General features: G+C 37.3%; 1 protein-coding gene across 4 annotated transcripts in view; it reads left to right on the top strand.

The window, feature by feature from the left end:
* LOC150100369 (sodium-coupled monocarboxylate transporter 2-like) overlaps window positions 1-25,909 on the top strand; it is a 173,427-nt gene that overhangs the window by 112,268 nt on the left and 35,250 nt on the right. For 3 of the 4 annotated variants that reach the window (XM_090402435.1, XM_090402436.1, XM_090402433.1), the window contains 2 exons: window positions 7,657-7,708; window positions 21,677-21,744. In XM_090402435.1, coding sequence (XP_090258561.1) covers window positions 7,657-7,708; window positions 21,677-21,744 — 120 coding nt within the window. Of the gene's footprint in view, window positions 1-7,653; window positions 7,709-21,676; window positions 21,745-25,909 lie in introns of all 4 variants that reach the window. The other variant, XM_090402437.1, reaches the window with a different exon arrangement.

Below are 25,909 nucleotides of genomic sequence, written 5' to 3'. Positions count from 1 at the left end.
TACAATTAGTAATTATTCGCCACATTGGATAAATGATACCAAGTTCATTTCAGAATTAATATGTACATAAAGTGCTAGTTCTGGTAGAATTCATTCTAAAATATTTCACTAAAAGAAAAAAACTGCATACGAGTACAACAGTGAGGATTTTGGAGGCAATGCTAAATACAAAAACATTTTGTTATTAAGTCTTTAAATATTCAAAAAGTATTTGTTAGTAAGAAAAAATTCAAGACTACGAATATTGAAAAAAAAAAATCTAGTTTTAGCATATACCACCTTTCTTGTGAAGGGAGGGGGCACAAATACTGACATCTCAATCATCAATCAAAGAAATATGGGATTTCTTTCATTTCAGCATGATTTTCATGCTGATATTACAAAATAATGCGCTCCATCCATGAAATCTGTTTGACTATCTCTTCTCGACACACAAACACAATCTACCTTCTCTTAGCGGGTCACGTATTAATCTTACGAGTATTTGATAGTCGTAGATAACAGCACGAGTCAGTGTGGCATTGGTGCGCATAATCATTAATCATGATTCGTATGCTTTAGAAATTCCACATATTTGTTTCAAACCATGACTACATTATTTCCAAATAGGTATTTTCCTTATTGTTTCGTTCAGTGTTTTACAGAAATGCAGCAGGTATTTATTTTTTTCTAATCTTCTGAATATTTTGTACATGAAAAAAAAAAAGTCAACGGTGTGCGATCTTTTTTCCGTATCCAGGCAATAAATGTAAACGAAGTTCGTTCCCTTTACCAGCCAGACGAATAAAGTTGGCAAATCCCAATAATGGCAATCACGTGATTTCTCCACTAGATTTTGTTCATGTTCTATTTCTTGACTGGGCAAACAGATCGTTTTTCCTCTAAGAAAAAATATTTACATTTGTAAATATTTACATTTAAAAATTCTCAAAACCAGAAGTACTCGTAAATATTTTAATAAAATAAAAACTCAAACCATAAATACTATTTATAAAACATCGCCACGAAAACCTTAATTGTTTTTTAGTAATTTTTTTATAAAAATTACAAACCATGTATAAATCACCAAGCACTAATATTTTGTTATAATAAAATATAATAAACTGCGTAGAATTAAACTGCGTTTAAGTTTATCGATTTGAAACGGTAATGTACTTCCTTTGAAATTCCATTGATGACGCGAAGACCATTTATATAGTACTTTTCAACTGAAAAATTGACTTTTTAATTGAAGAATTTCTTCTTCTTTTCCGAGGAAGTCAACATTTTCCTCGCCATTCAAGCAAGACTGTTGGCTGAATGGTTAACGTACCCGTTCTTCAACCGACAGGTTACTGGTTCGCATGGATGTTTGTGAATACCTTTAGATGGGAAATGACTTTCATCGACCCGTGTAGCACTTCTGGCTTCTCGGAGGCCTGAAATAGCTTGAAAACGTTCCATGTTTGGTCTCTAGAACACTATTTCTGGATTATGTAAAATGTAAATAATATATATATAAATAAATAAAATGCAAACATGTTAGCACAGCCATGTACTGCACTAAACCTATAGTAATGTGCTATAGGTTTAAAACCATGGATGGGAGTTACATAAAAAAATTTTGTAATAAAACAAAATTGACCCCACTGGATGGCTAGCTGCATCAAATACCCGTAAACTCCTAACCCATCCTACGGTGAAAGAGAAGAAAAAAAAATAAAGAAAGAGAACACTAACTCCGAATTTTACTGAGATTTTTGACAACTGCCTGTTTCCTACAGAACACACACACACACACACAATGGTCCAGATATCACTGATTTGATGTTTTTCGCTTTATTTTTGTAAATTGTTCGCAGTCGAAAACACACACACACACACACACACACACACACACACACACACACACACACACACACACACACACACACACACACACACACACACACACAGGTATATAGGTGATCGCAAAAATAACAAAATAACAAATGACAGGAAATATTACTTTACCCGAATGTTTCAAAAATTCCGATATTTTATTTATTTACATCAAAATGCCAGCATCAAAACAACGCTCAAATTTCTCTAGTGTATTTGTGATGTATTGTCATACGAATGTGTGTGTGTGTGTACCCACATAAAGCCACATCGTACTGGAATACTCAGAAAACTTCCAGGTCTCTTTCGATCATAAGAATTTTTTTCTACTGTTCTCAGCATTTAATTTAGTTTGTAAATCATTCACTTCTAATTTTTGCTCCTGTTTTCTTCCTCTCCCAGTTATATAATATATTTTGGAATTCATACTTCGTCTCCACGAATAACCCTACTGTAATATGATCCACTGAATACAAAGGGCACTTCATGTCATGAACATTACTTATCATCACATTCGGTTAGTTAAAAACTATCCAAACTAGAAATTCAAAATTTTTCACTCTTGTCATCTCTGAATTTGCCTCTTGAACCCGTGTGAGAATAGCCCGTTCGGCTATTTTACCTATGTATGAAAGAAGGCTGATTGGTCTGTAATTTTCAGGAAACTGTGTATTTTTTCCAGGTTTGAGAATTAGGAAAACGTCGGCAATTTTCCATCGCTCTGGGAAATAATTTAGCCGGAAGATGGCATTAATGATGGCTACCAGATGCATAACCCCTTTTCGGGGAAGTAACTTGAGTATCTTGTTTGTTATTCTCTGGACCCGGAGCCTTTTTGTTATTTAGTTTTCTTAAAATCTCATATATTTCTGTTGGTGACACGGGTTTGTTATTGGATTGGAGTGAGGCATTTTGAATTATTTTACGCACTTGGGTGTGAATTTTACTTATGAAATTTATATCTGTATTAATATAATTGGGGGCTGGATTGTTTTTCTAAAGTGTCAGCAAATGCTTCAGCTTTTTCCTCGTCGTTGTAGACAACATTAGATTCACCTTGGATTGGAGGAAATGTAAAACGCTTTGAACGGAGTGATTTTATCATTTTCCATATTGATTGATCCTCTGTGTTTAATTGGTGTATTTTGTTATTCCAGAGTTGGTTCCGGTGATCCTTTAGGGCATATCGAACCTGGTTTGTTGCTCTATTGACAGCTTATTTATCCGCTGGGTCCATTGTTCTCTGATATTGTCTTCTTAATCTGTTTTTCTCTTGGATAAGACATTTTATATCCTCTGGGAGTTTATTTGATGGTGCACATTTGGTTATATTTGTTAACTGTGTTATAGCTGTCAATAATTGTTTTTCAAGAGTTTTCACTGTTTTTTTCTATATCTTCGCAGATGTATATTCGCAGATGTTATATGCGGTGTTGGACCAAGGTTTTCCTGGAAGGCTGAGGGAAGTTGTTTCCAATTTATAAATGTGGTGGTGTTTTCCGTTAAATCTTGTATGGTGCCTAGTTGTAATATGATGGGGGTTATGATCAGAACTTAAGTCGTTGATTGCTTGTATCTGATAGCAGTGCGCTATGTTTTTTAATATAGCTATATCTAGTACATCAGGACGTCCGGTTGCTCCGTAATATGTGGGTTCAGTGGGTCCTATTACTGTTATATTTCTTGAAGTGGTGTAAGAGTTGAGTATTCGTCCGTTAATATTTGAGTTTCTGCTGTTCCAGACTGAATTTTTGGCATTAAAATCTCCGGCTATAATCACTGCTCTGCCTGTATTTAGTATCACATCTAAGTCAGATTCAAGGAGTTGGGGGATTGTAGGCTGCACATATATCGCAATACTGCTTGTGTTTTCCACATGTATTTCTCTTCCTGTAGTTTCCATGTGTTCTGTTTGGGGTTCGGCTATTGATTTATGTTTTATGTTTCTTTTCACAAAGATGGCAGTGCCTCCACCTCTAGCAAAGCATCTGTCTGTACGGTAAGTGCTATAACCGTTAATTCTGATTTGTCACTTGGACGAAGATGTGTTTCATTTATGAGGATGATGTCTGCTTGGGTTTCTGCTGCAAACTTCTGCAATTTGATAGATAAACCATTTGCGTTCCATGAAACAATTTGTAGCGATTTCGGTTTTCTTTTAGACTTATCCATTAAGAATTTCCATAAAGAGTGATTGTGTGTGCTTTAAGATGATATCCTTGGCTTCCTGAGTTAGGTTGGTTTGTCGGAGTTCAGCAAGCATTTCACCTAAGTGGCTTGTTATGTTCAGTAGGATAGGTTTGTTGTAACTGATTTGGTTTTGGGTCTTTTTGGAAGGTTGATCTTGTAACTTTAGCATACGATCTTCCATCCATTGTGGAGACTATGGTTTGATGTGGTTCTTGAAGAGGTTTACTGGTTTTGAGATGTATCTTTTGGTTTTGAGGAAATGCTATACGGTCCCTATAGTTTGCAGGGTGTGGTCCTCCGCAGTTTGTACACTATTGCTGGAAGTGTGCGGGGTTTATGGCATTCATTTGATGCATGTTTGCCACCACATTTCACGCAACGAAATTCAGACTTGCAGCATTGTTGTGCAAGATGAACAATTCGGCTTTAGGAAATAACACTCCACAACGCTACAAATTTATAGAGTTATCGAACATATAACCCAAGGGCATGATTGGCACCAACACTCTGGCGCAGTTTTCCTGGACATCACTCAGGCATTTGATAGAGTGTGGCATCACGGACTAATTTTTAAACTACACGAAGTTTGTATTCCATTACCACTAGTTCTACTTATCAAATCATATCTAAATAACAGAAAATTTAAAATAAAACTCAAAGTTATCAGATCCACGGAGAGGAGAATCACGGCCGGAGTCTCTCAAGGCTCTCTGCTATCTCCCCTACTCTTCTCCATATGCATGGCAGATCTTCCCAAACTGTCCCCAGCTATCACCGCTCTATATGCCGATGACAGAATCATTATAGCCAGATCCCTCCGTCCACACCTGGCTACAATCAAGCTGCAGAGAGCAGTCAATGAATTGGAGGATTGGTACACAAAGTGGCGTATCGCAATTAATCCAAACAAACGCTCTGCAGTACTTTTCACCAGACGTAAAGCAGAACCGAATACAAGCATACAAATGTTTGGTAAAATCATCCCTTGTCGCAATTCTACCAAATATCTGGGAGCTCATCTTGATAGACGTCTAAACTTCAAGTCATATATGGATAGTGTCGCCACTAAGGCAAGTCAGACCATAGCACAGCTATATCCACTTTTGAATAGGAACAGCTTCCTAAGAATAAGCAACAAAATCCTCCTTTTCAAATCGGTTTTATAATCAGACCGCAACTAACTTACCACTTTCCAACCTGTGGTCACACGACTAAAAGCAACATCAACAGACTTTAGATAATACTGAATAAATGCCTAAGAATGGCATTTAATGCCCTATGGTTCGTCAGAAACATCTAGTTATATCAAGAAGATATTAAGACCTACATGACTTCATTGCGGAGAAATTCTTCACAATCACGGAAGCTACAATTTGGTTTGGTGATTATAATCTGGTATTCACTGATTTGGGTGATTATAATCACCCAAATCAGCTAGTTCGAAAGGCAGCGGACTACAAGCCCTCAGATCGTTTCAAACATAAAAAACCGACATCCTCCGTCGCAAGAGAAAGCTGATACAGCCTCAATGCTCACAATGAGCGGATAAATTACCCACAATAATCTCATCACCCACAATCTAAAATCCAGATGAAGGGATAAAGAGTCAAGGACTCAGTCCATCAACCAATTAAGTTCAAAGTTCAAAATCTCTGAATTTATTCACAGTCCATTAAGCAATGCTATATTTCTTTTGCATAAAGAATTCAGTACTCTCTCTCTCTCTCTCTCTCTCTCTCTCTCTCTCCTATCTTAACGTGTGATCTCTTCGAAGAATAACAAATGACATAATACGTTGGCGTCGAACTGAACTAAAAAAAAAAAAAAATGGCAGCCTGCCTTATTTAATATATTTGATTTTTTGTTTGCTTACATGCATCTCATACGTTTCACAGGTCAAAAGGACATCGAGCTCTATAGAAAGGGCGTGTACAGGGCGCAGTGAGCAACAGTTTTTATTATTTTTTATTTTTTTATATTTATTCTGAAAGTTGTTGGTGAGTGAAACACATGGAGCTGAGTGAGTGCAGAAAATAGTGACCGACTTTAAGGTAGAGTTTGTTAAGTACCATGTGTGTGCTAATAAAATCCACTTACAAAGATTCAAAACACTCTTAGCGGGAGGTACTGACTATCGCATATCATCATAGAAAACATCAACTGTAGGTCTAATGATTCATTGAAGATATGATGTTTATATGCGATACTGCTACATGGATACACTTTGTGCATTATATTTTCATGTATGTTCATTGCTACAAGGACAATGGAGTCCAATACGAAGATGTTTTAATGATAAGTCAAGTTTGGTACGCATCATTGTCCACAACGTCAATAAATATATTTATGATTTGTCCCACCGTAGCAACAAGATATCCCAACTTAGAAGAAATCTTCGTGTCATGAAGATTTCTTCTAGTGCGGCAGGCTATTGTAACATAGCCTGCCGCACATCGCTTGCCAGCCAAATGTTTCTTCAGTAGCCAAAGAAATGGAATTCAATTGGTGCAAGATCAGAACTATGCGGCGAGAACTTTTTGAACATTCGTGAGTTTTCGCCGCATAGTTCTGATCTTGCACCAATTGAATTCCATTTCTTTATTATTATTATTATTATTACGTGACACCTGCAGGGAGTCCAAGGACTCATCGTGGGAGGGCACGCTACTCTACTTCGCTAAATACATCTCATCCTCTCCATTACTACTTAATTCTCCAACTATGACACTACTAAAATCAACGCCATCTATCGCCCATCATCACCAACAACAGTATATTTTGTCTGTAAATTGCGTGTGTTCTGAAGGCCGATTTTTCTGTACGCGGGATGAAAAATCCGAGTTTCCGGGAGAAAAAAACCCTGCTACCACGTATGAGATAGGCTAACTCACCTTCAATTGAAAAAGCCCATATAAAGATTCCCCTCGTCACGACGACAAGCGGCACTCAAAGCGCACAAACGTTTCTGTAGTCATAATGATCACGAACACTACTGGATGTTCTAACTTAGTGAGATGTTCAGCTCTCTCTTGGAATTTGTCACTCATTTTAATTGCGTATCTGTCTTCTCTGCTTAAGCGATGTATATGACAATTGTCGTACACATATTGTTTGCTACGTATGATGCCTTTTTTTTTCATGTAATGCGCTATTTCCATATTTCTTCAAGCACTTTCGTGTTATTACATCCAGGAATAAATTATTACGTATCTACTCTCTTTTTTACCTACAGTTATTATTGTTATTATTATTACTTGACGCCTCGAAGAATTCCAAGAACACTCATAGCGTGCACTCCACATCCTCCTAAACACAATCCACTATCACCCATTACCAAGGAATGATTCACTAATACACTACATGTTCCTGGAGTGTACGCAGATACACTTCTATTAATACACTAATATAGTTGAGGTTTCTAATATCTTTTTCTCAAAGAAATGGAAAAATGGAAGAGTACAAAATACTTGCAAATGAAAAAAAAAATGTGTGCGTGTGTGTGCGCTCGTTAGTTTTATAAAGTTATTAACAAGCTTATATTAATTAATAATTTAAAAAAAACTAAAAATATTTTCATTATATTTTTCCTTTCTTTTTATTGAGTAGATAATGTATATGGCTATCGTCCTGTATGCTCCAGCCCTAGCGTTGTCTCAAGGTAAGTAAACCTTATAATACAGAGAATAATTTTGTTTCTGGATCGAATGGGATTGCGTTCCATTGATATAGGATCATCTTTCTTTTTATATATGTAGAACAAATACTGCTGTAGTAATAGATAGATGGATAGATAACATTAGTCAAGATAGCGACACCATATTGCAGTGTCCAAACTGGAGAAATAAGGTTTGGGATGGGTTGTGATGCAGGCGACCAATCTAGAAAGCTAAGGCTCAGCTTCGGCTGTAGAACTATGAGGCGAAGAATACTACATCTAGCACCTAACAGCATTTTCATGTTTCATTTACTTAATTATTTGTTAATTTAAAAACAGAAGTGATAAATTATAAGCATTTTCTAGAATGAAGAATGTTCCAAAATCGAACTCTTCCTAGTCTTTCTATAACCCAAATTTGTTTAGGAGTATTTTATTTTATTTTTAAATTACTATCCCAATTGTATTTGGTGCATTGCTTTAGATCAATGATTCGCAGTCTTTTTAAGCCTAACACCAACTTCATAAAATTCAAAATATTTTTTCTTGTATAAACCTAGTTATGTCGTTTCTCTCACTTGACTAATGGAATTGAGTACATAAACGACATCGCGTCTCTCTATAATATACAAAAGAGTATATATTATGAGCATTTATTTACATAATAACAAATAACCACTGATATCAGAACCACCTAAAATTAAAGAGATTTTTTTTCGAACATGTCACTGATAAGTTGTTTAAACCGACAACGAAATAATCTATTATAGAAAGTGGGAAAAAATGGAAAAATTTTCATACCAGACAAAATTACTGAAAGCACCTTAACGGTTTTACGTAGCTTTTCCATACTTATATTCTCTAACCCATTGCCTATGTTGTATCGAGGGATAAGACTGTAATACAGAAGAGGAAATGCAAAAAAAAAAGTATTTTAAACAGAATTTGCAGAGAAATAGATGCTGTTTTCTTCACTATCTAATAAAATTATATCCCAAACGTACCTATAGGGAATTTAAGAAATTCCCTACAGGTACGTTTGCATGTATTCCACTACTAAATGTAACTATAATACTCAATATTGACATTAATGGCTTTAGGGGTGAAGCAAGATGCTTTTCGTATTCCTCGCTATCTGTTACGGCTACACTGAGGGTAAAATTTTATGAGCAGTTTGCTCGCCCTGAATGGGCATGGGGATTATGCATCGCTACACGAAGTTAAAATGGCTGACGAACCATGGGGAGTTTAGAATCATTCGTAAGCACTTGTTTTGTACACGTTGCAGTTTGAGAATGTTAGTATTGGAGGTATGGCTCCAGACTGGAGAGGCGTAAATGACTATGGGAATCGTCAGCTGGTATAAAAGCAATTTGATTCTGATGTTGATTTTGATTCAGGAACAGCAATTTAGCTTTCTGTTCCTGTTAATTAGGGGGTAGATCTGGGCGATGGCTTTAGATGCCTTTGCACATGTAGTCTTGACGTGCTAGTTAAAAGTTAATTTTTTTTATCGAGCACGACACCAAGGTATTTTGTTTCTGTCTGCCAAGGAATTTTAGTATTGAACAGTAAGACGTCTCCTGTAGGAGATATCGATCTTTTCGTGAAGAAAATGGCTGAGCTCTTTTGGGGATTTACTTGTAGAACCATTACATTTGGAGAACCATTTCTCTAACTAGTTTTCTTGAAGCCTTTTTAGTACCAAGGTGTAGCTGAAGAGATCTGGCTAATAATGCTGTATCATCTGCATATAGGGCCATGATGGATGACATCGGGTTGTGCAGAATGTCTGACATGTATATAGAGAACAGTCATTGTATTTAGAGAAGTTGTCATCCATCTTGCCATAAAAGTTAACAGTCTAACGACGGTATGTAACAGAAGCAAAAATTAGGCGTACCTGAAAATCCACAATACAACCCAGTCAATCTTGGAGTTTAATCGATCTTCAGTCGACTACCCAAGTTCACCAAAAATCTCAATCTTCAATCTTGAAAACTCAATCAAAATCCTACCATTACTTCACTATCTCGCTACTCACAATTCTAAAAATCACGCATACTCCTTCGCTACCGACTACCAAATCCACAACCAAACTATAATATTGCTAACAACTCAGTAATGTGCATTATTAACTGTGATAAATTAACCTACCTTCTATTTGCTTAACTTGAAAACAACTTCCCATAGTCTTGAAGTAATAAAAAAACAAGTGAAAACAAGTCTTGAAGTCATAAAAAAAAACAACTTATAATTTACTCTGTCTTACACAATGATCACACTGTTTCTTAACCTGTCTTTTTTTTTGCCTGCAATACTCGAAGTTCTCTCTTAACTTTAGGATTGTGAGCTCTCACTAACGTCCTCGTTAAGCAGCTGGCGTAAATATAACAAAAATAAAAATAAAAATAAAAATGAGTTTTCACGATTTTTTTATTTTATTTTTTATTTTATTTTATTTTTATTTTTTTGCAATGAGTGAGCAGTATGGCGAAGTCAAGTAAGATTATTTACGTAAATGAATTTTAAGGATTGAGTAACGTGTCAATAAAATATGAGAAACTATGGTTTTGTCGTGTAGCTGCTAGATTTACTAGAAGAGACGTGATTGAAGTTATTAAATTGTGGATTGTATAGAAACAGTAACACAGGTAAGTGGACTGTAATAACAACGAGGGCGATTCGCTAGGCCTAACCGCCGTGAGAATCGCAATTGTTGATTTATTTATATTAAAAGCAACTGATTATTAACTACTATAGTAGTCATTGTGTTGTAAATTAGGAAAAGTTGCGACCGTGATCGAGGAGTGTATAAGTGATCTCGCCATTTTGATGAATTGTGGATGATGTGTGTGTGTGTGAGTAGTGATAGAATAGTAATCTTATGCTTTTTGGTTCGATCAAATCCTGTATGTGTGTGTATATATACATGTGTACACGTGTATATATACATATATACATGTATACACGTGTGTATATATATGTAATTATTTTTTTTTTTAACTTGGGGATACTGTATATTGGTATTTAGGGTCTAGTCACTGAGGAGACCTCAAAAAAGGTTGAAACCAGTCTGGGTAGTGATCCCACCCATAATGTATTGCAGTATATATATATATATATACTCAGCTTACAACCCTCCCCAAAACTCTCTACTTCACTCTGACCTAAATGCCATCTTATGCATCAGAGAGCCCACCATTATAGCCGGGGATCTGAATTCCAAGCACCCTGCGTGGAATTGCACAACCACCAACAAGAATGGTTGCATCCTTTCCAATTACTTAGGATCAAGCAACGCTGTTGTGGAAGGCCCCACCGAACCAACTCATCTCAGTACGTTTGGCACTGCTGACATCCTGGATATAGCTACTACAGCTGGGAAAACAAGAATACCTGTGTCCTCCTTCTCACTCCTACATAGCATGGGAAAGACTGTCAACAGCACTCAAGGATTATATTGGACCTGTTCCTCACATACGCACAAAAGAAGAAGTAGAAACTGCAGTTACAAATCTCACACAACAAATTAGTTCTGCTATAACGGTAGCTACCTCCTACAAATCTGCCCACAAGCCAGATCGTTTGCCTCAAGACATCATGAACTTGATCAGAGACAAAACAGAGCTAGGAAAAGATTCCGTAACACGTGTGCACCACAAGATAAAACAGCTCTAAACAGGATAAATAGGACAGTAAGAGATGCACTCAAAGCTCATAGAGACCAAGTATGGGAAGAAAAATTAGCCTCTATTTCACCTACTGATCACTCCATCTGGGGACTACTGAAAAATATCAGAAACAAAGACAGATCCCTTCCCCCAATATTCTCTGACCAAGGCTTGCTCACACAGATGTAGACAAAGCAGAAGTTATAGCAAACAATTTGGAGGAGCAATGCAGGCCTTCGTATGAAAACCTTGACTTTGATCACATATATAAGATTCACAGCAAGGTCAGACACTCACTCAAACTTCCTATCACCAGCACTGACCATATTGTACCAACAACACCTGCTGAGATATATGACATTATTAAAAAATTAAAGAACAAAAAAGCTCCTGGGCCAGACGGCATTACTAATCGGGTCATCAAACCTTCTGCCCCGAAAAGCAGTAGTGCACATGACCATAATTATAAATGCAATCCTAAGTCTTCACTATTTTCCTTCCACCTGGAAACTGGTTGATGTAATTCCTATATATTAGCCAGGCAGGGACCCACATCTACCGCAAAATTATCGTCCAATCAGTCTCATCTCCAATCTGGGTAAGGTTGCGGAGAAGGTCATCCTCTCGCGACTCCAAACCTCAGTAAATGACCTAAACATCCTCCCTAAAGAACAGTTTGGTTTTCGGCAACACCATAGTACTACCCAGCAAATCCACAGAATTGTGGAATACATCACCACCAGCTATAACTGGCGCCAGTGCACAGGAGCTGTTTTCCTAGGCCTATCCAAAGCATTTGACAAAATCTGGCATTTTGGACTCCTACACAAACTTATCTCAGCTGGTACCTTACTAAAAATGGTTCATCTAATCCACTCATATCTTCAGAATAGATTAGTGGAAATCAAAATCAACGGTTCTACATCGTCCCAGTGCCATATCTTTGTGGCACAGGGATCCCTACTGGCTCCATTTCTGTTTTCTGTATACATATCAGACATCCAGCACAATCCGATGACTTCCATTTTGACCCTGTATGCGGACGATACAGCAATACTAACCAGATCTCTACAACCCCATTTCATTACCAGAAAGCTTCAAGAAAACCATCTAAAGCTGGAGGGTTGGTTCTCTAAATTAAGATTGGAAGTCAACCTCCAAAAAAACTCAGCCATTCTTTTCTCGAAAAGGCCAATAGGGAGATGTGTTACTATTCAATACTAAAATTCCCTGGCAGACAGAAACAAAATACCTGGGTGTAATGCTCGACAAAAAGCTATCTTTCAACCAACACATCAAGTCTGCGTGCGCAAAGGCATCTAAAGCCATAGCTCAGATCTATCCGCTAATTAACAGAAATAGCAAGCTCAGCAGCAGAATCAAATTGCAGCTATACCAGATGACGATTCGTCCTATAATCACCTATGCCTCTCCAGCCTGGAGCCACACCTCTAATACTAACATTATCAAAATACAACGAGTGCAGAACAAGTGCTTGAGAATGATTCTTAACGCCCCGTGGTATGTTAGAAACAATCAACTTCATAGAGATACAAATATTCCCTATATTTTCTCTTTTCTACAATCCTTAGCATCCAAGGTTTTCCTAAAGACGTCCACACACCCCAACGATTTGGTTCAGCAAGCTGCAGCATACGAGGCAACGGACATATTCAAATATAGAAGACCAAATGCTATATTAGCCTCCTATAGCGATGCATAATCTCCATGTCCATTCAGGGCGAGCAAACTGCTCATAAATTTTACCTTCACTGTAACCACAACAGATAGCGGAGAATATGAAAAGCATCTTGCTTCACCCCTAAAGACATAAATGTCAATTGTCATAGATATATATATAACGTTTTTGGTAAGTAATCCTTTCTTTTTGAGTTACACGGTGATAAGCATTCATTTTAAAATTTATGGATTTTACATTTTTGGTAAGTACTATTATTATTCATTGACTGAAGTTTTCCGTACTGCGTCATTGACATACATAATTCAAGTAAGATAAAACTCCTATTCCTTGTTTTAGGGCAGTTACCTATAATAAATTATTTTTTGCTGGTAGACACTTGTGTGTGTGTATGTGTGTGTCTGTGTGTGTCTGTGTGTCTACGGGATTTGCTAGTGGACCCTCAAAAGTCCACAGGATTACCTGCATTCTGCTCGGGACAACTGAGCAATCTCTCTCTAACCACAAACTTGGCCAAAACATGAACACTCCGTATGATTATCTCGACTTTAAGCACCTGCTGGCAGTTTCAAACATGTAGGATACCTGCTGCATAAGAAATGGCCAGGAATGGTAGAAATTCACAAATATCAGAGGACTGCCAATCCCCCTGACCCTCTTCCCAGCACCTCACAAGACAACAGCAGAGAAAATAACTCAACAGCTGATACTCATTTATTAGAAGACCCTGACGACTATCAGGTAGTCAGTAGGAAGAAGCGCAGAAAGGTGACTACAGCAACAGAGCCCCCAAGCACCAACAGACAAAGTGGCTATCACTGCAGACCATGAAGCAACGATGGACACAGCTGCACAGAACAAAGAACGAAAAGGAAAAAAGAGCGATAAGGAAAAATGGTCGACAGTTGTGGAGGTCATGAAAAACTCAGAAATTAATTTCACTTCAGCTAAAAACTCTGATGGAGTCCGAATTCAACCAGAAGGAGCATACTACCGCCGACTTATCAAACAGATGGATGAGTTAAAAATTCCGTACCACACGTTTCAGCTAAAGAGCGAGAAAAATTTTAATGGTGGTTATAAGAGGGCTAGTATAAACTATAACATTAGAAGAAATAGCCTCTGACCTAAAATAACAAGACGTTGAACCGCTTTAAGGTCTCTAGAATGTATAGAGCCGACAAACGTCCCATGCCCCTGGTGCTTGTTGAAATCAGCAAAGACGAAAGAGAAATATATGATTTAAAGTCTGTATGTAATCTAGTGATTAAGACTGAACCACTCAGGCGGAAAGCAACTGCAGGCCGTATTTCTGCACATGCCACAAATACGGGCATGCGCAGAAACTTTGCAGAGCGGAGTACAAATGTGTGAAATGCGGGGACAGTCACCCCTTCTCACACATGCTCCAAACCACGTAAAACTCCAGCCGCATGCGCAAACTGTGGTGGGGCACACCCAGCGAACTATAAAGGCTGCACTCTCCACCCAGATAACCTGGCAAGACAAAAGCAGGCACTTCATCACCTCAAAAATGTGCGACCCCCCCCGGATGGTGGAATCGATCAACATCACATAGCTCATATGCTGCAGCAGTTACCTCAAAGATCAAACCACCAGAACCTACTCCCAACAATGAAAACTCAGCTGCTATCCTAGCCGCCACCCTAGGGGAGATGCTAACTGCTTTCAACAAGAGCAACTCCCAATCAGAGTAATACAAACAAGTTCCTAAAAAATACTCGAGTAATATTTTCAATGATAAGCGATGACTAATACGCCCACTTCAAATAACTTCATACAGATCGTATTCTGGAATGCTAACGGCCTGAGCAACAATCTCCGGGAACTACAAAAATTTACTGAATGATATAGAATAGACATCCTCTTAATCAACGAGACGCACCTGCGGCCCTGTGACAACCCCAAATTAAGGTACTACACACTACTTAGGAATGACAGACTTAGCAGCAGAGGAAGTGACACGGTTATCCTTTTCAAAAAAGACATAAGATACAATGAGATCAAGAAGACAATGACTACAAACCTGGAAGAAACTGGAATTGAGATATACACCAACAATGCAGGTAACCTAAAGCTATATTCAGTCTACAATTCTCCAGGCAAACCACTCCTAGCCTCGGATCTCTCTCTCTCAGCTCCTCGACACAAACGAAGCAACAGTAGTGGCAGGAGACCTAAATGCAAAACATCCCGTATGGAACAGTAGAAACTCCAACAACAATGGGAAGAGCCTACACAAATTCGCTATGACAAGAAACATCATCATAGCATGTCCCACCGAACCAACACATTACGGACCCCTGGGCAGACCCGATGTGCTGGATATAGCCATCTTCAGGAGCACCTCACACCAATTCGAGTTACAGGTTGTCAATTATCTTAGTTCCGATCACACCCCGGTTCTACTAAGCCTAGGCGGGGAAACAGAAATCATCCCCAGGCAGTCCTCCACAAATTTCAAAAAGTTCAACGCCACTCTCCGCAACCTCACAGGCCTCGTCCAACCATCTCCTCATCCAAAGAAGTAGACACAGCGATCAGTAAGCTGGAAAGCACAATATCCAAGCTGGCCTAGCAGCAGCCTCCGCCATTACCGCTCCTGTTCAAGCCAACCTACTTCCAGAAGAGATTCTAAAGCTTATCCGCAGCAAGAACAGCATCAGACGCCGATACCATACAACACTGTCCCCCCAGGATAGACACAAATTAAACAGGGCAACAAACCTAGTCCGATATGCGATCAAATATCACAAAAACCAACTGTGCGAGAGGAAGCTAAACTCCTTAAACACCGAAGACAACTCGCTACGGAAAATGACTAAAGCCCTTCGCAGCGACCGCCCCAACATACAACCAATCCATGAAGAAAAGGACATAGTCTACCGAGACGACGAGAAAGCAGAAGCCTTCGTTGATGCCCTGGAGTCGCAATTTAGTCCAAACTACACGCATGCGGACTTGCACTTCATTGAAATAATCCACAAGCATGTCCGTCCTGTATTCCATCAGCCCAGCAGCCGAGAAAACATAAGTTATGCTGCGCCAAAAGAGGTATACCAAATCATCAATAACCTCAACAACAGAAAGGCTCCAGGTCCTGATAAAATTTCAAACAAAATCATAAAAGCACTCCCTCATAAAAAGTTATGCATCTAGTTGGCTATCATCAATGCGATGTTAAGACTTAGCTACTTCCTCACTCGCTGGAAACAGGCAGACATAATCCTCATTCATTAACTAGGGAAAGCACCTCAATTCCCCCAGAATTACAGACCTATCAGGTCTGGGAAAAATCGCTGAAAAAGTAATACTAAACCGCTTATAAGACAAAACGGACAAGATGAACATAACCCCTAAAGAACAATTTGGATTTCGCACAGGCCACAGCACAAGTCAACAAGTCCACAGACTTATAGAATTCATAACCATCGGATTCAACTGGAAACAACACACAGGTACAATCTTCCTGGACGTGGCGAAAGCCTTCGATAAAGTGTGTCATAAAGGCCTCATCCACAAACTAATAACTGCGAAATACCCAATAAACACCTCACCAAAATCATAGAATCTTATCTGAAAAATCGAAATTTTCAAGTCAAGTTACGGCGCCTCAGATCCTACGCGAGAAGCATCACAGCAGGTGTCCCGTAAGGCTCCCTCCTATCGCCGCCACTCTTTAACATCTACATCTCAGACGTCCCAAGCACTGCATCATCCACCATGGCTTTCTATGCAGATGACATGGCGATACTGATCAGATCACTCAGACCACACCTAGCCACACAACGATTTCAAAACGCAACAACGAATCTCGAAAAATGGTTTCAAAAATGGAGGATAGACAACAACGCTGACAAGAGCACGGCCATACTCTTTACAAGAAGGAAAGCAACCCACCACGGAGCAGTCACGATGTTCAACACTGATATCCCATGGCAAAAAGAAGTAAAATATCTAGGAATCAAACTAGACAACCGACTCAGCTTCAACCCCCACATCTCGCATGCCTGCAACAAAGCCAACTCAGCAATAACCCAACTCTTCTCAACCGAAGAAGCAAACTCGGCACAGAAAAGAAACTAAGAATATACAACGCAATCATCAGACCCACACTAACGTACGGATCGCCGGCGTGGAGCCACACCTCCCCCTCCCCCAGCAACCTCAAAAGACTACAGGTACTCCAAACTAAATAATTGCCTCCGAATGATCTTCGACGCCTCGTGGTTTGTTAGGAACACTCTCCTCCATCAAGACGGAAACATACCTGACATACGTTTCTCATCCAGACTGCTGCCCAGTACTTCGCTCAGGCATCATTCCTCTCCCAACCAACTCATTCGAGAATTATCAAACTACGATGAAAACGACAGATGAAGACACAAACGCCCGAAGGCAGTTCTGACCATCGACAAACGATTCTACACAGCCCTAAATCGGGCGAGCCAGGTGCTCAAAAAGGGATTGACGTCCATCTTGCCATAGAGGTCTACAACAAATTAAAATGAGTTTTTCACGATTGTTATGCGACAGATTTGACTAGAAGGATTTTGCCTATTGGATTCGTTCAGCGCAAGGTAAGGTTCTGGCTTTAATGCAAATATCCCAGACCCTCTCCTGTTCCCTGTCCTGTGCCTGTCAGTAGTCTTCTGCCTCTAGCAGGAGATTTCGACTGCCAGTCTACACTGGGTGGAAAGAAGGGACAAGGCAGGTCCTGAATCACACAGCCTCATTAAATCACAGGTTGATTTAATTTAAATCATTGCTGCTACTTCGACCGTTTTGCCGACAGTGCTTTGCGACTGCGAGATTCTCTCTCTCTCTCTCTCTCTCTCTCTCTCTCTCTCTCTCTCTCTCTCTCTCTCTCTCTCTCTCTCTCTCTCTCTGCAGGTAGACTATCGATTGAGAAAGCCAGGGGTTTATGAGTGACAGTATACAGTGAACTGAAGTCTAGAGGATATTGCAAAAGTGGACAAAATTCCGCAACGGTTACATACATAGAGGGAAGTTTTATTATTCCTCTTTACAAGGCATCCACAACTGGAACACTACGCTCAGATTTGGTCCTGAGTTCCTTGGAGGTGAGAAAATGGCAGAGAGGATTGAAGCGGGTGACTAAGATAGTATCGTGCTTATGGAATGTTTCTTATGAATATATTGAAGGCTTTTGTGAGGTTAATAGACGATAGCAAAAGCAGATATAAAGCTATCATATTGGTTTTATAGAATCGATGCAGGGAAAAGTTTTCAGCATGGTATCGATAAATGAATTTAAGAAGAGATCTGATAGGCATTGTGTGAATAATGGCTACTGTCGTTCTCCCCGATGAGTCTTTGGACTCCATGGAAACTCTCGATTAATTTGTCATGTCGCTAATTGTAATTAGCATTTAAATTAAATTAATTTACATACAAACCGGATTTGCGAAATAAGAATTATAATAGGGATTAAACTACCTTATATATACATATAACAGATATTACCTAAAAATTACTGCTATAAATAAATAAGGGAAAAAATACCACCTACTAATCTGCCATTACTGTCAAACAAAAATAGATCAATATGTGTAGTTTTTGTGTTAATTGTAATAATGTGGAAAAAAAAGTATCACTGTAAATATCTATTTGAACCAACAGAGTGGTATGAACGGAAAATCATACTGTTATATATCAAAATAACCTTATTTTGTTGTGGGGTGTGAATGTGCACGAAGAAATTTCATCATGAACATCCTTAACCTTGAAATGTTATAATAGCGAGTATTTGAACCAGGATAATACCATTTGGAATTAATCAAATAAGGAAAACAGTAATTAAAATAAGATTTTTATTTATAAAAATTTCAATGCGATATCGGCCATTGGTTTCACGGTTTTACCCAAAATTATTGGTCTACTCGACATGCATAATACAAAACAAGTTGGCTTAACTAATATTAACACTCCAGTTTTTTTTTTTCCCAGAAGCATCCTAAGATAGCTAGAACGTTCCCCGTTATCAATATGACAACCTTATTAAACTAATTTATAAAACGCTTCTGTTGAAGCGTGTTTAATTTTTCGCTCATTTTAAAAAATCCTTTCCCATCTGTGATGTAATATATTTTCTATTCCTTATTGTTACATTGCTACAAAACCCTTCTGCCCTCTCTACTTATTTTATAGACGATTCCTCTGCATTGTAAGAGTTAATGTCTCTATATTAGATCAATGTGGTCCCGATGTTTGTTTGTTTGTTTTTTTGGATTGCGTATGTTTTGTCGTTTCGTTTTCGCTCCCACGACTGTGACAAACTTAAGTGCAGAACAAATAAAGTGTGGAACAAATAAAGCCAGTTTAAATCTGCGAATATAGAAGGTCCTTTTTCAGAGCTTCAGCATAATTTGAAAGAATGAATTTGTTATAGTTGCAAAAGCAAATACCATATAAATGTGTAATATAAATCTTCATATAAAACTAGCGAAGTGCAATCCAAAAACTTGGTAATTCTTCTTGTGCTTTGAAAGCAGTAAGTGCTTGCATTGGCAGCATGACAATACTGTTTTATGACCTCTCGAGCAACGGAATTTCTTTAGAAGTAAACACTACCAAGAACGACCTGAATTTTCCCTGTCGAATTACAGATATGCGAAGGAAACTTTCATTTCATCATGTCTCTTACTTCCCTTTAACGTGTTAGTCTTAATGTCCTCTCACGTCTAACTTTACTTCATTTGCATAGGCTGCTTAGGCTGCTATATCAGCAATCTGGGAGATTTCGTTATCTCTGGCCTTTTTTACTTGTTTTATTTGATGAAAGGTCCATTTCCTGTGTGTGTGTGTGTGTTTCAGTATATAAAAATCAGTTAATTCATCTTCACTTCATTCTTCACGGGAATCGAACCCTGGTTTTAACAACCCAACGGCATCATCACCCTAACGACTGAGTTTCGAATATTCAAATAATTTAACATTCTTTCAATTTTATGACATATAAACAAGTTATACTTTAGATTATAATGATACTTGAAATTAAAATAATTTTATTATATTTGAATTATTTTTAAAATTTATGTCATTCAAATATGATTAAAATCAAATTTTGATTTTATCTAAATGACTAGTAAAAATACCAGTGAAATTTTTATTTTTATTGATATTAACTTCTATTTTATTCCTAATATCAGGGGGAAAATGTTAAATGTTTAAGTTAAATTAGGTTAAAAATGTTAAATTATGAATCGATAAAAAGTGTTTGAATTGTAATGATAATATTATATGTAATGTAATTATCATGAATGTAAGTAATATGATTGCAAATTCAAAAACGTGCAATCAATTTTCAGCATTCTGTTGTATTTGAAATATTAATTGATAATGGTGGAACTAGAAGACAAAAGAGAAAACCATACAAAACGGTTTTCAATGCGTCAGAAGAACTTTCAGTTACCCACCGATGCTGAACTGTGTCAAAATGACAACGAGCCTAATGAACTAAATTCTCTGTTTAGTTTTGCATCATTAGCGCTAAATCGAGAACGAGGTTATCAGTTATAAAAGCTGACGCAAAAATAAATAAATAGTGAAAAATTATATTTCTTTACGATAAATATATGTTAGATAAATTTATGCATGATGATATTTAAAAAGAGAGCTATATACAAATCAACTGCCAAATTCGGCTTCTGAACCCATAACAATCAAGAGTGATCTACCATTCCGCTGATGATACTGAAAATAGTTAAAGATGTTAAAGATACTTTTTAAAACATGGTTTACTTAATAAACGAAGTATTACATTCTAGGTAATGTTTATTAAGCATTATGCGCATTGATTCCTTAACGTTCTAAGTTAAATGTATTACCTTTTACATCAGTATTCACTTTTCAGAAAATTTTTAAACCTTGAATAAGTTTAAAACCGCTACTGCTATCTAAGCTGTCCTGTCATATTTGATAGTTTTATCTGAATCAAAGAAATTCAAATTAATCGTACGAAATGTTATTTAAATTTTATTTTATTTAAATAGATAAAATAGTATATCTGTTTACATTTCACAATGCAACATTGTTCTGAATATCTCAATTTGATACACAAAAATTTAACTAATAGTCATAAAAATGGTGCTTTTCTGCGCAGTAGCACATAAATAAACTATCTTCAAAATGCTATAGATTCAATATTTGTTGCTATTTAATAAAATTTCATATCGTTTGCTTAAGATTGAGTGGTAGCGCGTTTAGTATGTGTGTGTGATAAGTAATTTTTTTTTTAATTTAAAAAAATCGTTCGAAAAATAAATGATATAAATAAATGTCACATGAGCAAAAAGTATGTGAATCTATACTTATTTCCTAGCATATTACATTTCCCCCCTTCTAAACACCTCACTTTTTATTTTTTATTCATTTTAAATGAACCATTCCGTTTTAGTTTCTTTCATCTCCCTATCTAGGGCAGACTTCAACCACAGCCACACATACGAACATAGTTTTAAACTTTATAAACCTCTCCACTTCAAAATGGCATTTACAAAAACTTAAGGACAGAGAAATATACAAAAATTATGTATTTGTTTCTTTTATTTGTAGTTACGGGTCTCAAAGTATGGTTCTCCGTTCTTTCCATAGGTACTGTTTGTACCTTCTATACAACTATCGTAAGTATTTTCTAATAAAGATTCATTCATTTATTAATTTATTTGTATAGTTTATAAAATTCATTTAATATCATAAAAATATAAAGACAATGGACATATTTAAAAAAATATTAAAAAACGATATTAATCGGAACCAATAACAACAATTAATGGCTTTCCGTGAGCCTCCGTAGTTCAGTTGGTATAGACGAAGCCCATTGGTCGGAAAGACCAGGGTTCGATTCCCATCTATGATGTGAAGAACCTTTATCTTTTTTACCGGTCTCATATGGAGGTAGGGGGGGATTTTATACCCGGAAACTCGAGTTTTTCATCCCTCAAATCAGGCAAACCGGTCCTGTGAATACACATCTACAGTCATAAAATACATGCTTAATCTCTCATTAGGAGGGCTCAACCCGGCTGGTTGAATGTTCCCCCCATTCCTCCACAGTCCTAAGGGACGGTGGAGGAATGGGGGAAACCTCATATGAATATATAAATAAAATAAATGGTTTTCCGTACTCAGATTCGGTATACGTAAGTCGTATTTATTCCGAAGTTTTATGGGTCAAAAACAAACAAAGATTGTAATACATAATTTAATATTTAAAATGCCGTTTGTTGTTGTTGTTATGATCCATCGAGTTGTTTCCGACTCCTGGCGATTCCACGAACATACACTCTCCATTCCGATCTGTCCCTGACCATGTCTTTCAGAACCTCCAAGCGCTCCAGTTGCTTCTTTAACACCATCCACCCATCTAATTCTTGGTCTTTCTCTTCTCCTGCTTCCATCAACATTAGCAAGCATCATCATCTTCTCCAGATTGTCATTTGCTCGCATAACATGTCCGAAGTATGACAATTTTTGCTTGATGAATGCTCGTAGCTTCAAGGGAGCAATCTGGCTTTATACTGTCTATCACTGATTTATTGGTTTGCTTTGCAAACCAATAAATCAGTGATAGACAGTATAAAGCCAGATTGCTTTGCAGACCAATAAATCAGTGGTATTCTTTGTAAGCCTCTCAAAACCCATAATTCAAATTCATCTATCTTCCTTCTTTTACTCCTTCACATCCATACAGCACCACAGGGAATACCACTGCTTTCACGATTCTGATTTTTGTTGTGAGACTAATATCTTTATCTTTAAAGATCTTGCTTAAATTTGTCATTGCTTTTTTTCCGAGTAATAATCTTCTTCTAACTTCTTCGGTACAATAACTATCTTTATCAATTCGGGATCCTAGGAACACAAAATTGTTAATTGCTTCCATTTTCTCCCCATCTACTTCAAAATCATTAAGTTCACATGTTGCCATAACTTTTGTCTTTTTGAAGTTAAGTTTAAGATTTGACCATATTTAGCACCTTCTTCTTTAACTTTCATAATAAGTTCCTTCAAATCTTCTTTTCATTCCGCTAGCAAGGTGGTATCATCTGCATACCTCAAATTATTAAAGTTTTTTCCACCAATTTTAATTCCAACTGGAGATTCCTCCAGCCCTGCCATTCTTAAAATGTATTCGCTATATAAGTTAAACAGGTAAAATACATCCTTGTTACACCCTCTTTACCTATTGTGAAATACTCAGTTTCTCCAAGATCTGTTCGGACAGTAGCTTGTTGTTCATAATAAAGATTCCTCAGAAGGATAATGAAATGTTCTGGGACTCCCATTGTTCTTAACACATTCCACAGTTTCACATGATCTACAGAGTCAAAAGCCTTGTTATAGTCAAGGAAACAAAGGTAGACATTCTTGTGATATTCCTGTGCTCTTTCTATTATCCATCTCACATTGGCAATTTGATCTCGTGTTCCTCTGCCTTTTCGAAATCCTGCCTGTTCATCTGGCATTTCTGTTTTCATGAATGGTTCCAGTCTTTTCTGAATGATCTTAAGTAAGACTTTACTTGCATGAGAAATCAGTGCTATAGTTCTGTAATTTTCGCACTCTCTTGCATCGCCTTTCTTCAATAAAGGTATGTAAACTGATTTTTCCATTCCCTAGGCCATGTAGTTGTGATCCAAATTCGCTGACAAAGAGCTGTTAAAATTTCAACTGCCTCTTCTCCCAGGGCTTTGAGCAGCTCAATGGGTATTCCATCTCCTTCTGGTGCTTTCTTACTGGATAGCTGTTGCAGTGCCCACCTCACTTCACTCTCCATTGGTACTGGCTCCTGTGTATAATCCTGCTCTTCAAATTTCTCAGTAATATTGGAGTCCTTTCTGTAAAGGGCGTCTGTATACTCTTTCCATCTTTCTTTGATGTCTGAAGCTTCTGTAAGATATCTTTTGTGTTTACGTTTCAATATTGTCACCTTAGCACTAAACTTCCCTGTTAGTTCTCTGATCTTTTTGAAAAGATCTCTTGTTTCCTTTCTTGTTTTGGTCTTCTATTTGTTGGAATTCCTGGTTAAAGTATTTTCCTTGTCTCTTCTGGCTTGTCGTTGAAACTCTGCATTCAAATGCCGTACTTCCTGCAAATTTCATGTGGCCTTCATTTTCCTCCTTTCCTGAGCAGTTTTAATGGCATCTTCTGACAGCCATTTGGACTTCTTCTTAAAAACTGTTGGAATATTCTTCTTTGCTTCTGTTTTAATTATATCTTTAATCTCTTCCCATAGTTCATCTGGTTCTCTTTCACACAAATTGAGTGTGTTGAATCTGTTCTGTATGCTAATATTGTATTCAGTTGGTATGTTTCTAAGATCATATCTGATAGACATTTGCGTTGTTTTTAGTTTCCGTAGTTTCACATGTATAGTAGCCACTAATAACTGATGGTCTGTTCCACAGTCTGCACCTGGAAAAGTCTTGGCAGACTGAATTGCACTTCTCCATCTTCTTTGTCCAAGCATATAGTCAATTTGATTTCTGTGTTGTCCATCAGGTGATATTCATGTGTGCAATCTTCTTTTGTGCTGTTTAAAGCAGGTGTTAGCAACAAACAAAGAATTCTCTGCATAAAACTCAACTAGTCTCTTTCCTGCAGTATTACGAATACCTCAACCAAAATGACCTGTTATTCCTTGTTCCTTAGTCTCTCCCACTTTTGCATTCCAATCTCCAATACGTAGCCATAAAATCTCGCTTTGGTGCTGCGTCTATCACTTCTTGTAACTTGTCATAAAATTCTTCAATGTCTTCTTCTGATGCCTCTGTAGTAGGTGCATAAACCTGAATGATGGTCATATTCATTGGATGTCCACTCACTCTGAAAGAAATGATTCTGTCACTCACTGGATTATAATCCAATACATACCTAGCCATCTTTTTCCGGAGTAAGAAAGATACTCCATTTTTTTGAGTTGTCTCATGTCCTGAGTAATACACCATATAGTCCCCTGGCTTTCCAACCTTTTCCAAAACGCCGTTTATAAACTAATATTTCTCTTCTGGAAACCAGCATTATACAAGAGGCAAACTTAATGAAGACACAAATTGAAATGGTTTAAAAAACAAAGAAAACCACTCCTACAGTATGACTCTTGCAGTCCTTGCGACTGTCTTCTGTAACAAGTCTTTTTGGACTGAATGAAACTTGAGGTAGTCCTATAAAATTTATCCATCCAAAACTAATTCACCCATTCTATTGCAAGTTTTGTAAGATTTAAGAAGCTTTCAGGAAGGGATAGTATGAAACTTGATTTCTGTAGTATCTCTACTTTCTTTCATTGTGGATTAGTCGCTTTCCAACGGTTGTAAAGTTAATTCATTTTCTTTTATAATCATTCTTTTATATCTTTTCCCCTTTATACTTTTTGTTTAAGATGATAAGACTATTTTATTTGTATCTGTTTCTTCAAATGTTGTTAGAACTGTTGTGTTCCAATCTGCTGGATTGACAATTTTAAAATGTCTGATTTTTGGTCAATATTAATGAAATGAAATGATATATTTATCTTCCAGTATATGTAAGTTTACTAGACGCTGAGCATATGAAGTTGCCTTGTGACGAGGGTATCAAGGAAGATTCAAGATCCCCCTTCCCATTAAATTGTTTCTTGAGAGATATTTAAGAAAATGTACTTTTTTTTTTTTTTAGTAACTTCGGTCTTCTTATTCGTAACACATCGAAGAAAACTACATTGAAATAACAGAGGAAGTACTCTTCTCAATTACAAGTGGCAAAAATGTGTCTTTTCCATCAGCATTTCAAAGTCAAAATAATTGT

This window comes from Typopeltis vanoorti, chromosome 13 (assembly GCF_054136105.1).
Source record: "Typopeltis vanoorti isolate ZY-2024b chromosome 13, IOZ_Tvanoo_1.0, whole genome shotgun sequence".
NCBI classification, from domain to species: domain Eukaryota; kingdom Metazoa; phylum Arthropoda; class Arachnida; order Uropygi; family Thelyphonidae; genus Typopeltis; species Typopeltis vanoorti.
The sequence above is the reverse complement of the archived record's forward strand: the minus strand, read 5'-3'. Positions and strand labels throughout refer to the sequence as shown.